General features: G+C 33.5%; 1 protein-coding gene across 1 annotated transcript; it reads right to left on the reverse strand.

The window, feature by feature from the left end:
- Positions 1 to 15,681: 15,681 nt before the first annotated feature.
- On the reverse strand, positions 15,682 to 16,260 carry LOC146921131 (cytochrome P450 89A2-like). The gene has a single exon (XM_085714549.1). The coding sequence runs from the start codon at positions 16,243 to 16,245 to the stop codon at positions 15,682 to 15,684; it is 564 nt and encodes a 187-aa protein (XP_085570675.1). The 5' UTR covers positions 16,246 to 16,260.
- Between the last annotated feature and the right edge of the window lie 248 nt (positions 16,261 to 16,508).

The following is a 16,508-nucleotide window of genomic DNA, read 5'->3' on the forward strand; positions in this document are numbered from 1 at the left end:
TCAAGAGCCCTATTGAGACTTATTCAACTTTACAAACTTTACGAGGTCTAACCGCGTAAGTATTGCCTCTAGTTAATAAACTCATTTTCATGTCTTATTTCATTCAGCTTTTAAAAAATAAAATAAAAAATTGTTTAGTATAAGTACACATTTCTTTTTAGTGTAAATTTACATATGTAAATATCATATTACTATTTAAGATTGCAAGATCTCTCCCTTAAACAACCACCAACACAAACCTTAATGAATAACAGCTTTCATCTTCCCTCTATGCCAACCAAACTACAGTTGTATATTTTAAGGTATCTTAAATTACTATTGCCCGGTAAATCATTAGAATATGTTGAATAATTGACAAAAAAAAAAAAAAGAGAGATAGTTCTTCATTTTTTACCTTTAAAACTAAGTGATGAAATTAAATACAAACTACTCTATTTTTTTTTTACATCTTTAATTCCCATTAGTAAAGGGAGTAAAAGTCATTATTTATTCAAATCTTTGTCATTGCATCAGATATTATGTTTTTTTCCCCTTAATTTCCATTTTGTTTTTTTTTTTTTTACTCTTGAAGATATTATGTTTTCTAAACCACCCTAATCATGTGTATTTTTTTCATGAAAAATGATATCAAATTAACACGATGTCATTTCATGTCAAACCACATCACTTATATTTTGCTATCCTTTTGAGTACATAAATAAGAAAATTGCTTTACAGAATGGATATCACATATGTCGAATAAAAATAAAATAATGGATATATCACATGGGGGTATGGCCAAAATGTAACTAAAAATTTGAACATATGACAATGGGGGAGCACATTTTTTTCAAAATATTCTCCTTCATGCTTATAGCACTCATTGAATATTTTTTTTCTTCATTAAATTCATTATCCACTCATCAAGTTCTAAACCCTTCAGGTCCATCAATGTACAATATTCCTTGAGTTCAAGGATCAATAATAATAATTCATGATGAATAATTCCAACGTATGTTGAAGTTTTTCGTGATAAAACATGGTACATGCTATGCTTATATGAGATTGGGGATACGTACCTTTAGAATTCATTTAGATTCGTATATCCAATTAGGCTGTAAAGTTAGTGGGCCATGGCCCAAAAATACAGAAGTGACCCCACTTTATTGATCCCTGACCATCTTGCATGTCTCCCAAAAAATGGACCCCCATTGAACTATAATGCAGTGGTTGGTGACGATAAATGTTACAAAACATAGTGCAAATCATGACATGTAAACAGGAAAAAGAATAATTAAATACCCCCACACCCTAGTGCAAAGCTGCTCTCTGATCAATTAGAAAACAAAAAGAGAAAGAAAAACAATAAGGTATTCTTCAATTATTGAAAATTGGAATGTAATTTGCCAAAATATCTTGCTATAATTTCTACATAAGAGTTTTGTGAATTATATGTATAGTTGGAAAAAGTGAATTATATTTTTAGTTGGAAAAATCAGAACTATATAATTTTTTTTTAAGCAGACAAAAATTTGATAAAAGAGTACATGAGGTGATACTTAAACTCATACATAAAGCAATACCACAAATAAACCTATGCAACTTTAGTTTACGCATTCTCTTAGGATAGTATATACACAACTTGGTCCTCGTGAACTTAGCTCAGTTGGTAGGACCAATACATAAAATATGTAAGGTATGGGTTTCAAACTTCGGTCACCATCAAAATAAAGTATATACACAACTTAGAGAATAAATAATAACCTATGTAGATTTCTTTTTGGTATCTATCCACCTCCATTTTGTATCGTAACCTATGTAGATTTCAGCAAAGAACTATTGTCATGATGAATTTTTAAATCTATCCTAATAAACAAAGAAATTCACACATACTATTGTAGGGGTGAGCCCCCAAAGCTTACCTCGATCCAATTTTTTTTATAAAGAAGAGTTATGCTAACAAATGCCTTAAAAGTAGCATGTTTACATTGGATTTAACAATGTTTTGCCTTTTGAAAAGGTAAATTCATCACTCTTCATCATTTACTAATATTATTTTTCTATTTTTATCATCTTAACCAATGCCCCAATGACAATTTTTAGCATTCCCCTATAAAGAAATCCAGCATTTCCCCTAAAAACATAATTATTTTAACCATTATTGAGAAAAACCCGAGTCTCACATATCAAAGAGAGGTGCTGATTAGAATTTATAGAGTGAAACCTCTCACATGTCAAACCGATTTTGTAAGGATGTGTTAGACCTAATACAAAAACTTAATATGGTAGCAAAATCTATTGACCATGCCACCCATAATTTCTAACCACACACCAAGTTCAATAGTGCTCGGTCTGAGGTCGTGTTTTAGGAAAAACCTAAGTTCCATGTAAAGTAGAGAGAAAATGTGATTAACGTTATAAAGAGTACTGATACCCCTCCCATTGCAAATTGATTTTGTAAAGATGAGTTATATCCAATATAAAAGTCTAATATTTTATAATAGTCTATCGATTGGAACCCCCACTATCTACAACAACGCACCAAATCCAACAGTATTGAGCATACCTTCTCTTTGGGGAGTGCAAACAACTTAACTAAATTGAGCCTCCCAAAGTGATGGACCTCAAGAAAAAAGAGTATTGCCCAATATCCACCCCACTCAAAGGAAAAAAAAACATGTTTCATGTTTATTTCTATTTTTAAGTAAAAAAATATGTTCCATATTTCTATTTCTAAGTAAAAAAACGTATTCCTTAGTAAAAATAATTGCTAATTTTGATTTTGGTGGCTAATAATCATTACACGGATGTTATTTTCAATTTAAATAGAAGATTGCTCTTTTAATAAAAATTGTGTTTTTTTTTATTAGGGAATATTTTTACTATGAGAGCCGATCCTCCAATTTCATAGGAACGCCCCTGGTATTGAGCGTGACTCGTGCGGGAGTGTAGTAAGAAAAATTTAAGTCGATTTTATAATAATAAGTTAGACTCAATATAAAACCAAATAAATCATTGAAAAATGAAATAAATAAAATATTCCGGGTATATGAGGAAGCACAAGAAGATAAATACAGTAGTGTTCAAGTAGAACATAATTGATATGTGGATTATAGTATTATAGAAACATAATGTTAGGCCATCATGAAAGAGAACATGTCCCACATTGTACTACTATTCCTTTACCTTCTCTTTTATTAAATTATGTAGCAGTGAGTGAGTAATGAATTAAGAGGCAAAAAGATATAGACGTACGTTAATGTTAGTACGTACTAGGAGCCATTAGGTTTTACTGAGTAGTCACTGTCTTTCTGCAACTGTAAGCGACGTCAAAGGTGGTGAATTGTTGTATGAGTGTAGAGGAAGAGGAAGAAGTAGAACATGTACTTATATTTAAGGACTACCACCAAACCATCCCTGTAGAAGAAGGGATTGAATCCAAGGGAAGTAGGCAATAGAATTGGAAGGTCCCTCCCATGTGACTTCCACATGTGTCACGTGCCCTAATTTTGCATTTGGTAAATTAACATTTTGCATCCATCACCAAACTTGAGTTTTTGTCAAAAATGGATCAATAATCGGTTTTACCGAATCTATATAGGGTTTAGGGTTTACAGAATCTACATACGCGAGATAAATTGTTCAATGATAATTTGGTTGCATATACATCAAAAAAAGTACATTTGATAGTGTTAAAAATGAAAAACTGGTACAACAATTTCAAAATACATATGAACATATTAGACGGTTGTATGAGTTTTCAATCTAATATGTGATTCCGTAGTCTCTTCATATTTCAAAAATTTCAATATACATATGAACACATTAATTAGACTATGGAAGAGATAAAACTTTCATTCATATTTTTTTTAGCAACCCCCACGATTTTTTCAATATCTTTCCGTAGTCTCTCTACATGGTTGGAACAGATTTTCAGTCTCTTTCCATGTGTGTGTGTTCATTATCACTATCATCAAATATTGCCTACCCACCAAGTCCGTACGATCCCCCATTATTTCTATGATTGGTTATCAAATCTTCCACGATAACCACAAATCATCCCTTCCAAGTTCCAACACCTAAACTTTAATCTAAAAAAAGCTTTAAAAAAAAGTTTGGGCTTATATACATATTTTGCTTTTCATGGGCCAATAATGGTATTAGCCTATTAGGAACCTCATGAATAGTCACTACCACACTTTCTCCTTTTCTATATTGTGATCTAAAACTTTACAATGAGGAAGAAATGGAAATAGAATCTGCATGCATGATTATTGGTATCGAATGTTCAATCTAAATCAATGACTGATGAGTTTTTCCCGTGATTTCTAGAAGCTCCAAAGATTAACTTCTATGTTAACGTGGTTTTTTTACTGTGATTTCCATCAAACTCCGTTTTACAAATGCAGTAACATGAATAGTCACTACCACACTTTCTCCTTTTCAATATTGTGATCCAAAACTTTACAATGAGGAAGAAATGGAAATAGAATCTGCATGCATGATTATTGGTATCAAACGTTCAATCTAAATCTATAACCCATGTGTTTTTGCCGTGATTTCTAGAAACTTCAAATACTAACTTCTACGTTAACGTGGTTTTTTTTTTGTGATTTCCATCAAACCTCCGTTTTGCAAACGCAGTATCGATCAGACACTACATATACCAATAAACTTTCCTCGAGAAATAAAAGTAAGAAAATCTTAACAAAGTCTCAAGCATATTCCAAAAGACTAGATCTTGTTATGTCAGGCACTACTTAGCATCGTGTCTATTTTCATTTCCTTTCTTAAGGCAGACAAAGAACAGTGCAAAGGATCAGCATATTTTTTGGAAAATCTTTATTCAGGGCTATCTTAATTGACTAGCTACTCAACTATATAGTACAAAAAATGTAACTGTTGATAGAGGGGGACCAAGCACACCACTTTAATGTGTCGTGTTCCAACCATTACAAGTAAGTAGCAAATTTATCTTCCCCTACTCTCTCAACTATGTTTTTCCCTTCTGGTTTTACTATATAGTACTCCACTCCACTCACTTCATTCCCAATATACTCATGTAAACTTTGAAGTGATAACATTTATTAATAAAGAGTGGTAACTTTTTCCAATAGGAATGCCCCACAAGTGGTAGTACTATATAGTTCAATGGGAAGTGTTGACATGTAGTTAGTTATTAACAGATTATTATTGATTTGATTCAATTTTCCTTTGGTGGCACATACCTATCAGCCTATTGGTTGACAACTTTCACAGCTATATGTATAGTTGTAACCGTGAAAGTGATTGCAATAATTCATATCTATCTTGATTTTCCAAAATTATTTTTGGTTAAAGTTTTGTTTGAATTTACTACTGACAAAAGTTGAATTAGCCATTGAAACTTGGACATTAAACGTGTTCGAACACTAAATATGAACATATCTTTTACGTAGACAATTATGTTAGACCAACCGATGTTGGTTTTATCATTATGATATTCAGTGATGGATCAACATATAGTTAAATGTATGTTTAAAATATTTATGAATTATTGAACTAGTGGTTTAAAAGTTAACATCTTAATTTTAGTCATATTTAATACTGAGAAAAATCCATTTTGATTAATACAGTAATAAGGTAATAATAATCATTTTCATATATTTTGTGCAGAAAAACCTAAGCATACACTTGCTTCAAACCCACTTTTGAAGTGCTCCATAAATGTTTTTTTAGGTCAACGGTGCTGCATAGTTTTTCAAAGATGCATTTTCAACTTTGGTTAATTTTTTTAGTCTTTTTTTGTTGAACATTTTCACTTTGATACTGATTTTCATCCCGATGAGTTTAGCTCAGTTGGCATATGCAGGGGTTGGGGTACGAACCCCAGACACCCCACTTCTTCACATTTAAAATGTTTGAGCTATAACCACTAGGCTACTTGACAAAAAATATTGCTTTACAACAATATATGGAGATTTATTGTTGTTTTTGGATTTCCAAACTATTGTATTTGGATTTCCAAATTCTATTATCTACCGAAGTTGTTACTAGGTTGAGTCACGACCAGATCGCTCTCTTTAAGACGTTTCGTGGCACTACCCAAAGTTGTGCAAGGTAGACTATCAACCACGCCGCCTCCAGGATAAAACAAGCCCAGCTACAACTGTTCGATTAACTACTGCGCTGTAGAAAATCGTTCGAGATTTACACCTTCAAATATGGTACTAAGGCCACTCTTTAATATTGAAACCACTCAAATTAATATGGTATTATTACCATTCTATTATGGTGCTGAGACCACTCAAATATGGTGTTACCACCATTCTAATTTTAACTTCTCCAAAACATCAATATGGCACTACGACCACTCAAATATGGTGATACCACCATTTCTCATCAAATAGAAAATTATTGAAATAATTTTTATATACCGTTAAGATCATTCTTAATTCCGACGGGACATTGTTTATTCCAAATAGGGACTATGATCTTAAAAGTACTCTTTATTCCGAAGGGACGTATATTACCGAAGGGACTATGAACTTAAGACCATTCTTAATTCCGAAGGGACATTAAACCGAAAAGGGACTATGGTCTTAAGAACACTCTTAATTCCGAAGGGACAGAAAGGAGTAGAAAAAGGAGAAGGACTTGTTAAACAAGTCGAAGGAGGGAGAAGAGATGGAAGACTCGTCAACACAAGTCAAAAAAGGGAGAAGAGAAAAAGAGTTCCCGACAACTCAATGAAACTCTTTGGTGTATGGAATGTACTGTGTGAGCTCTCTATTTATAGAAAAAATTCACAACTAATAAGTGAGAAACTTTGGGAACAAGTAATACATTGCTTTGTCATTAAGTAATTCACATATTAGATCTAGTACAAAAATATCTTAATTGAGTACTAAAATATATTAAATTTAGTACAAAAATATATTATATTATGTACCAAAATATTTTAGCAAAACTTGGGGACTAAGAAAACACTTTCTAATAATGATTAAATTAATTATTTAATTTATCATTTCCAAATAATAAAATATATATCAATATATATTTTTTCTCTAGTGCTTATGTACCCCCCATTAATTAGAGGTACACCCCCACTATATAAACACTACTAATGTGTGTGTTCCATCCGATGTGGGACTTCCACTTTTTTCAATTCACACAACACTAGTTCTACCCAACATGAGAATTTGTGTTTAGTCTTTTTTACTCAATTTCCACACATGTTCCAACATTTATTAGTCAAGCCAAAAAAAATAAATGATGATTCATGGACGTGGGCCTTACGTAATGGTTGGGGCTCTTTACCCAAACGGTTTTGCTCATTCCCAAAGTAAATGACAAAAATACCCCTACGCATGTTAACTCACGCTACGTGGGTTAACTCATACTGTGTTAAATTTGCGTGAGTTAACTCACGCAGCGTGCCTTAAGTCACGCGAAAAAATACACACTAAAACCCAGCGTGAGTTAACTCACGCTGGTTTTGTTTCATCCATTATCCAATTTTTTCACACACCTTTTGGACTTGTACTATGTGTGATTGTACTCATTAATGGAGCCATGTGATGAGGATAATCGATTAATCAATGGCATGGTAAGTTCAGTGTTAAAAAAAATCTAACATGTGCCTTTATATAATTGATAAGTGCTCAAAAGTAATATATTTCATGTGTTAAAAGAGGCATTTTTAGTGACTTGTTATGCAAGTTATCTACGGAAAAGCAATCAATTGTTGTAATTATACCATTTATGCTTTATATGCCTAATTCTACCCAATTTATGCAGGAAATGACAAGCAAGGACCAAAACTCAAGTGTGTGAACCAAGCAAATCTCGCTTATGCGAGATTTCTCCAGGGAGCAGCTCAACATTCGCTTACATCTCGCTTCCAGGGTCGCTTGTGGAATTCAGAATCTCGCTTGCGCGAGATCATCTCGCTTACGCGAGATTTCTCCAGGGAACAAACGTAAATTTCGCTTCCATCTCGCTTCAAAGTCGCTCAAGCAGGATTCAAAGGCGGTTTAAGTTTGAAGCAACCTCGCTTACGCGAGTTCTAACTCGCTTATGCGAGATTTCTCCAGGGATCATCTTCAAGAACTCGCTTCTGGCTCGCTTCCAACTCGCTTACGCGATATGCAACTTCATCAAGGATCAGGGCAACGTGGCAAGACTTCATTGGCCATTGCTGGATATTTAGGCTTCTCGCTTGAGCGAGATTTATCTCGCTTAAGCGAGATTACACGAACTTAGCCCATTTAAATAGAAGTTTACCTCTCTTTTGAACTATGAACTATTCCATTGTTAAATTTTATACATTTTAAGAGAGAGGTCGGAGCTATTTCCAAGAGAGAAACACAAAGCAAGTGGTTTAGGAGTAGATTCAACTCAAGATCGCTTTGGACACGAAGGATCTTGACATAGAATCTTCATCTTTCCTTCATCCTTTGCATAGTATACATGTCTATGTGTAGCTATCATCTTCTTTGTAGTATTGAGGTAACAAACAAGCTAATATGTAATCTTTTGATCTTTTAATATATAAGGTTCTAGCTTAATGATTCAATATTGTTGTTATTCTTAAGTTTAATGCTTTCAATGAGATTCAAGATGATTTGGACACGAACTCTTGAATCTAAAACTAGAATAACAATCTATCTTATGTTATATCACTCTTGACAAGTTTGTAAACCTTTGATAATTACTTTTAATCAAGATTTTAATGCTTTCAGATACTTAATCAGGCTGGACACGGTCGATTAAGTTATCCGATCGACTTTGTTATCGTTTAAGGGATTTGGACACGAATGTTTAAACGCTAACTTAGAAATAACGATGTCGCTTTGGACACGAAGGATGTTGTAGAAATGATTGTAATAATATTGGTTATAAAGCTAGCGTCTGTTAATCGATCGAGAGATTGCTGCTGTTATGCTTGCTTGTTATCTTATACCGCAAGCGAAATAGTTCGATCTCCTCTCGTTTTTACTTTTATGTCATCTGTGGATATAGTGTTACAAACAAACAATTTATATCCAAACCCTTAATGTGAACTATTGTAAAAATGCTTATGATTAACGTAACTCCCTGTGGAAACGATCCTATACTATACTATACTAACGTATATATAGATTTATGACATGTACAAAGAAATTTACATCAATAATAAAATGAACTTGTTTTGGTATTTCATTTGAGCTTCCCAAAAGTTGACAAGTGTTTGTAGTGCATGCATGACATTGAAGTTGGAGGTGTCCTCTAGCATTCATTTGCATGCACGTGATCAACATCCTTAGCCCATCAATGTGTGAAAAAATTGGATAATGGATGAAACAAAACCAGCGTGAGTTAACTCACGCTGGGTTTTAGTGTGCGTTTTTCTGCGTGACTTAAGTCACGCAGCGTGAGTTAACTCACGTAAATTTAACACTAGCGTGAGTTAACATGCGTAGGGGTATTTTGGTCATTTACTTTGGGAATGAGCAAAACCGTTTGGGTAAAGAGCATAATTCATGGTTGGGAACTTGGTGGGTTTATGGATGTGGATTGTGGGCCTTACGCAATGGTATGGATTTTCAACTCGAGAATTGCTCTTCTCCAATATGTTTTTGCTCACCCCCCCGAGAAATACACCTGTGTGAGTTAACTCACACCAAAAATACACCTGTATGAGTTAACTCACGCTCGACTATTTTGACGGCAATGAGTAAAAACAGATGGGAGAAGAACCATTTCCTTTCAACCCCCTCCCCCCCTCCCTCCCTCTCTTGCTTCTAGCACATCTTGTGTTTATGTTGTGTTTAAATTTTATTAAAAATAAAATACTTTTTTTTTGAAAGGATTAAAAATAAAATATTTAAAATATGGATTTTGCGCATCGACCTCCAAGGTTCATGATATAACTTCATAACACTAATCACTTATAGGGGTATGATACAATATTTAGAACATGGATTGAATTGATTAGCACCTTTTGGGTTAGGCTCCAACTCCTTACAAGGATAACTCATTCGCTACGATTTTTATGATTATAAAAAAATTTCTTCATTCCCCTTTTAAACTACCCTTGAGCAAGGAGGAAAAATACGATCTAATAGAGAGAATTAAAGGAGGAAACAATTGTCAAAGATATGTGAATCTTGTTCATCTCATATCGAAACAAAATCCTTAACGGCTTAACCTCTTGTGCACTTTGGCCTCGCCTAGATTTCTCCCCCATCATTTATAAATATACCCTTTGCTCTCACTAATTTCTCAAGTCGCTCCATCATACGTTCAAATTTGTCAAAAATAAAAAAAAAAACTACCAAAATTCTAGAAATGCCTTGCCCTAGTAAACAAATGCATTTCTATGGGATCATCTTTATTCTCTTCTTCCCATTTGCGTGTGTGTTCTGGGCATAATTCTGTTGAAGATATGGGGGAGCATCGGGAGCAAGAGATGGAGACGCCACATTTCCACCAAAAACCTTAAGACATTAGGTATATGAGTCACCTCAGTTATATATGTTGAAATTAAAAAAAAAATACACAATTTTGTTGAAATTTAGTCTAGAAGTTCTAGCTCAACTATCAAATGCCGAAATTGCAAGGCCAGACGTCATGACCCGGGTTCGAACCCGGGGCCTCACAGTTGTGTGTGAGTTTAATTTCAGTGGTTTACCACTTCATCTAAGACCAAAAAAAAAAAAAAACAGAGATGCCTACTAGAGACATAGATGCCATATTCCATCCATAACCTTAAGACATTAGGTATGTGAGTCATCTCATTTATACATGGTAGAATTATAAACAGAGATGCCTAATATACGAGTCAGGACACAACTCTTTACAAAGATAACTCATTTTCTACAATTTTTATGATGCTAACACATTTTCTCATTCCCCATTTAAATCATCTCAAGCAAGCAGGAAAATTACAATCTAACATATCAAGAAGCAAAACAAAAAACAGTTTGAGAGATTCGTGAATCGCGCGCAATTCATGTTGTTATGAAATTCTTGAAATGCCTTGCCCTATTAGGCACACTAGCCTCATATGATTCCTTCCTCGATCTTGTGGAATTATACCTTTTCTCTCCGTAACTTCTCAAGACGCTCCACTATATGTTCATATATGTAAAAGTACACCACAAAATTGTGTTTATGGCAAAGAGTCACATTTATACATAGGGGTTGATTGAGAAGTCTTCTTTATTCTCTTCTTCCCCATTGTGTGTGTGTTCTAGGCCTAATTCTGTGTAGGGGACTAAGGAAGTGCCAAGAGAAAAAAACATACCAATGCTTTAGGACCACAAGACATGGAGGCACCACATCTTCATCGAAAATCTTAAGGAATTAGGTTTGTGAGTAACCTCTCTTAAATATCTAATTTTTTACCCACTCATAGACGACATGGGACTATCCACTCACACTTGAACCCAACAATTTTGCCTTCTAGTGCGAGTTCCCACCTCATATCCTTGATCCAAACACCAGGATCCCACTCTCCCACCAACTCTGATTACACTTGTTGGAGAATTCAGAGGAGAAACAACGAGACAATGCTATACGACCACAAGAGAAGACATGATATCTCCATCCAAAACTTCAAAACATTAGATATATTATGAGTCACATCTCTTATACATGTAACATTTTATCCATTTATAGCCGGCGTCTGACTTAACCACTTACATTTGAAGTTGAAACCCAACCACTTCTTCTTGGGTTGGTTTATCAGCCTACTTGCTCAATTGTTTCTGCACCCCTTACCATTTAGGACTAACTGATCCATTAATCAGGGTACTACTACTACATTACCTACTATGTATTAAGCAGCATAGCATGCAATGAAACAAACACAAATATAAAACATTCAGTATGGTCTTCATTTTCATAAATGGTTTGTACCAGATGACTAAATTTCTTGCTTGATATAATCTTCAATAAAACCTTACTTCTCCAAAGAATTCTGGATTAACAGAATCTTTTTTTCTCCCTAAGAAATGGATATGCTTAAGACAACAAAAACTAAGCACTCTTGTAAGGAAAATATCCAGACACATGTGTAGAATGAATAATAATTATTAAGTCTAGTTCACAATGCTTAAACTAAATCATGTACTGTTGGGCAAGTAGGTATATATATATTGACTAGTATTTAAGAACATCTATACGTTAAACTACTTTTAGGGAAGAAAAAAAAAAAGGCCTATTAACAACCATGCAGATTTTCCTACTTCAGAACAAGGCCTATGAAATAGCAGTAATTGCCTTAGGCGAGTTATTTGATCATAGAATTCCTATTTAAAATTTGACAACATACTTTGATATTAACTTCATACAAAAAATATGTGAAAAAAAAACTTCATACAAATTTTGGATCACTACATTTATATTTCTCCTAAAAAAATGTCAATTGTTCTTTTTTGATACATCTAAATGTCAATATTTTTTTTTTATGTACAGAAATGTCAAAATAGTGATCTTATCAAATGTCTCTTTATGTCAATACTCAGTAGTTGAAATTTAAAAAAAAAACTAATTAATTAATGTTATAATAAAAATATTAATAGTTGAAGTAGAATATTTGAAAGAAAATTTTTTATGGGCACTTTTGATTATTGAAAACAAGAAGGGGTATCATTGGGTCCTTCCTTGGTAATGCATTGCTGTCCTATTCTTTCAATTTTGTTGGGGGTACACAATTTTGTTTCCCTTGTAATGAATTCTTTATGATCAAGGAAAACATTAACTAGCACTACAACATATATGAGATTTAGTAACACTTCAAAATTGTAACTAAATCAAAAACAAATGTTACTATTTAGATCTTGTAACATTTGACAAATGTTGGGTAAAGCCCGTGTTACTAAATGATTTCAGTAACACTTAAGTAGCCAATTTGTAGCTAACGGTTTCAGGTGCAATTGTAACAAATTTTGTTGCATAAATGTTACTGAATAGTGAAATAGAACAGAAGCTAACTAGTGTTCTAAAGAAACTTGAAAGTACCAGGACGACAGAGGAAGGCTACTTTGCATGCCCATGTATTTGAAAACAGGATATGAAAAATTCATCACAGGTAGATTTGACTCCAAAATGATACACCAATAAGCGAATAATACATCTCTCCTCAGATTCAGGGCTGTTAGTTTTTGCCTACATGAATTGAAAGTGAGAATTAGCAATCAAATCTTACATATATACTGATCATACTATACTCATATAGTATGTTGATACTATGCTCTAAATCGATGACCGAAAAAAAAAAATTAAGCTGCAACAGCAATACTCATATCATATAATAATATATGCTGGTGTAGGAAAAGAACCTAGAGAGACGGGATTGATGACCAACATACCAGATCTCAAACACAAGCAGAAACATGATTTAGACGCATAAAAATAAAAGACATGTATTACGTTGTTGCATATAAGGTGATAGAAATATAAAATAAAAAAATTGAAATGGAAAACTGTATACCTTTCCACTTGATTCGTATTTGCTATTTCTACAATTGTTGTGAGCAGTGAGTTGGTCCTTCAATTGTCAGGAGTTTTGTACATTATTTATCATCTGAAACAGGAGTTTTGTAGATATTTCTGATTCATGAGAGCAAAGTCAAAGTAACTCATAATAATCATGACATTAAGATCACTAAACACATTGAAACGGACTTCTAGGGCGAGACTCACGCACATCTGATGCCTTAATCGGTTTCCCTATATCAACTCTGACCTAAATCAAATTATATTATCACCAATCAAGCTAAAGAAGCAGAAACAATACAAAATAAACTTGACATTAAACAACTTCAGCACTTAACAATACATGGGAAGCACAATGTTTATGCCTCTGAACAAACTACATTGTCAAAAAGTAAATTGCAAATATTTGTTGTATATGAGAATAAGTTAAGAACTTTACCATCATTTAAAATGGCAATAATCAAAACCATGAATGGAGAGAAATCAAACTTCCATATCAGTGCAATAAACATAAAGCCAAACTGCATTAAAAAAATAAATCCAAACTCATTAGTATTCATATCATACCTTGTCATAAACTATCACATATAGAATCAAAACAACACTATTTAGTTACCACTATACGGATAGTGATAGACAATGCATTTATCTGAAGTACAAAGAAAATGGTGTCAAATGATAATACTATCAATTCAACATGATGAGTGGAAAAAAGAACATGTAATGTAACAAACCGTATAGTTCTTCATTCTTTGAAAAATAGCTCTACTTGTTAACACAGCACTTAGGATAACACTCAAACCAGGTTCTGTTAAGACTATATCATAAGCACCACTTGCAGCATCAGTAGCATCCGCAACAGCAATTTCAATATCGGCTTTTTTCAATGCAGGAGCATCATTCACACCATCGCGTGTCATTCCAACAATGTGCTTCCTCTCTTGTAATTTCTTCACAATTTCATACTTATGTTCTGTATAGTATTAAACAATAGGAGATATTAAGGATATAATTAAGAATCTATGTTGCACCAACACTTCAGAATAAATGTGTCACTGTGAGTGTCTTGTCTGGTTTTCGTGTATGTGTCAGTGCTTCATAGGAACTGCACCTTTTCAAAAAACATTAGGATAAGACAAAAGGAAAAAATTTCAATACAAAATTTTAATACAAACTTGAATTATGAATCCAAAAAAAAAAAAACACAAACCTGTCTAGAAACACCAAATGAACGTAGCCCTCTTTCTGCAAATTTTTCAATAATAGCATGAACCTTCTTCTTTTCATCTTCCCTGAGGTTACACAAGTTCATGATCTGTTTTCACATATATAAAAGTACTATTAGCATCAATGTAAGTAACTATGAATCTCAGAAATTATGAAAACAAAGATTACCTGTTCAGGAGCACCTTTGCTAGCCCTATGCCAACTTCCATCATTATTATCAACATAAATCAAAGCAGTTCTCTTATCAACGGGATTGAATGGCAAGAAATGCACCTCTCTTATCCCGGCCCTCGCCTGCGCAAGCCATCAACATATCAAATATCGAATTCAAGCCATCATAATATTAATAATCAACTAAGCATAGTTCTAAAAATGTTTTATAGATCTCCGCAACAACATCACAACTGCAGAATAAGATCTAACAGAGCAACATAGGTCATAACCATTAAGCTACCAAAGGACTGAATGCATAGATTTTTTTTTCATTCTCATTTTCTCCACTGTATACATTAGAGTGCAAAGGAGTTGTCAATCATAGGTCATAACCATTAGCTACCAAAGTATTTTTTTTTTTGAAACAATTAGCTACCAAAGTATGTATATCATAAAGTAGAATGAAACCAAAGTAAAATGAAACCAAAGTATGTATATAATGGTTTGAATCATTATATGAAGCAGAACGTTACAAATAAATTATATCGAAAGTACTAATTGACCTCCACATTCAAATGATCAACATTAATCAACTCATTGATCCACAATTAGTATGCAATATGCACGGAATACTTTATATTATATCGAAAGGGCTATTATTCAACATTATATATATAATTTGTTGTAACTTGAAATGTTTAAATTATTAAGACTTTTTTATTCAGAATATATGTAGACTTTTTTATGGTAAAAAAAACGTTTGCATTTCATCAGGGATTAAAAGGGGCCATACAATCTGGAATACAGTTCAAAACACGAAAGCAAGATTAATCCATGGATAATTGGTTCTAATAATAACTAAAACCTAGGTATTAGATGAACCTTCAAAGGGTTCTTCATGACAGTTGTGAATTGAAGCATCTCCGACAAATCAATCTCATTTCCATCCACAACTTTCCACTCAAAATTCCAAACAAAATTGGCAACAAAGTATTCCAAGTGCAACAATGCTAAACCATAGCCAGGACACATTCTCCTCCCTGCTCCAAACGGCATCATTTTTATTTCTTTACTCCCCATTATATCGGAAGTACTATTATTGATAAACCTCTCCGGCCTAAATGCCATAGGATCATCCCAAGCCGAAGAATCTCTCCCTATCTCCGCCACCAAGAAATTCACAGATGCAAAAGTAGGCACTGAATAACCATTTAAAACAACTTCTTCTGTCACTCTATGAGGAGCAACATAGTGTACCGGTGGATGACGTCTTAACCCTTCCAAAATCACAGCTTTAAGATATGGCATTTTTTTCAAATCTTCTTCTCTAATTTCCTTCCCCTTTTTATAATCTCCAATCACCCCTTTAATCTCTTGTACAAGCTTTTCTTGTATATCATGGTACTTCGCCAAATTCGCCATGATCCATTCCAATGCAGTTGAAGTTGTATCTGTTCCCGCATTTAGAAACTCGGAACATAAAGTACAAATTTTACCATCATCAAGTTGGCTCCTTATATTATCTTCTTCCAATAACTCCAAATCCAACAATGTATCTACATATGACAAAAAAATTCACCATGTGACTCATTGACATTGTTCTCTCTATCAGTCCTTAACTCTCTTCTTTGATTTTCCTTCGAACGTTTATATAAGGATTCAACACGGCTTCCTGATCACTTCTC

This window comes from Medicago sativa, chromosome 5 (genome assembly GCF_051527215.1).
Source record: "Medicago sativa cultivar Bolivia chromosome 5, Bolivia_mono, whole genome shotgun sequence".
In the NCBI taxonomy this organism is placed as follows: domain Eukaryota; kingdom Viridiplantae; phylum Streptophyta; class Magnoliopsida; order Fabales; family Fabaceae; genus Medicago; species Medicago sativa.

Bases quoted from the DNA above. Each gene is read 5' to 3' on its own strand.
- LOC146921131 (XM_085714549.1), bottom strand. From the start codon at position 16,245: ATGGCGAATTTGGCGAAGTACCATGATATACAAGAAAAGCTTGTACAA.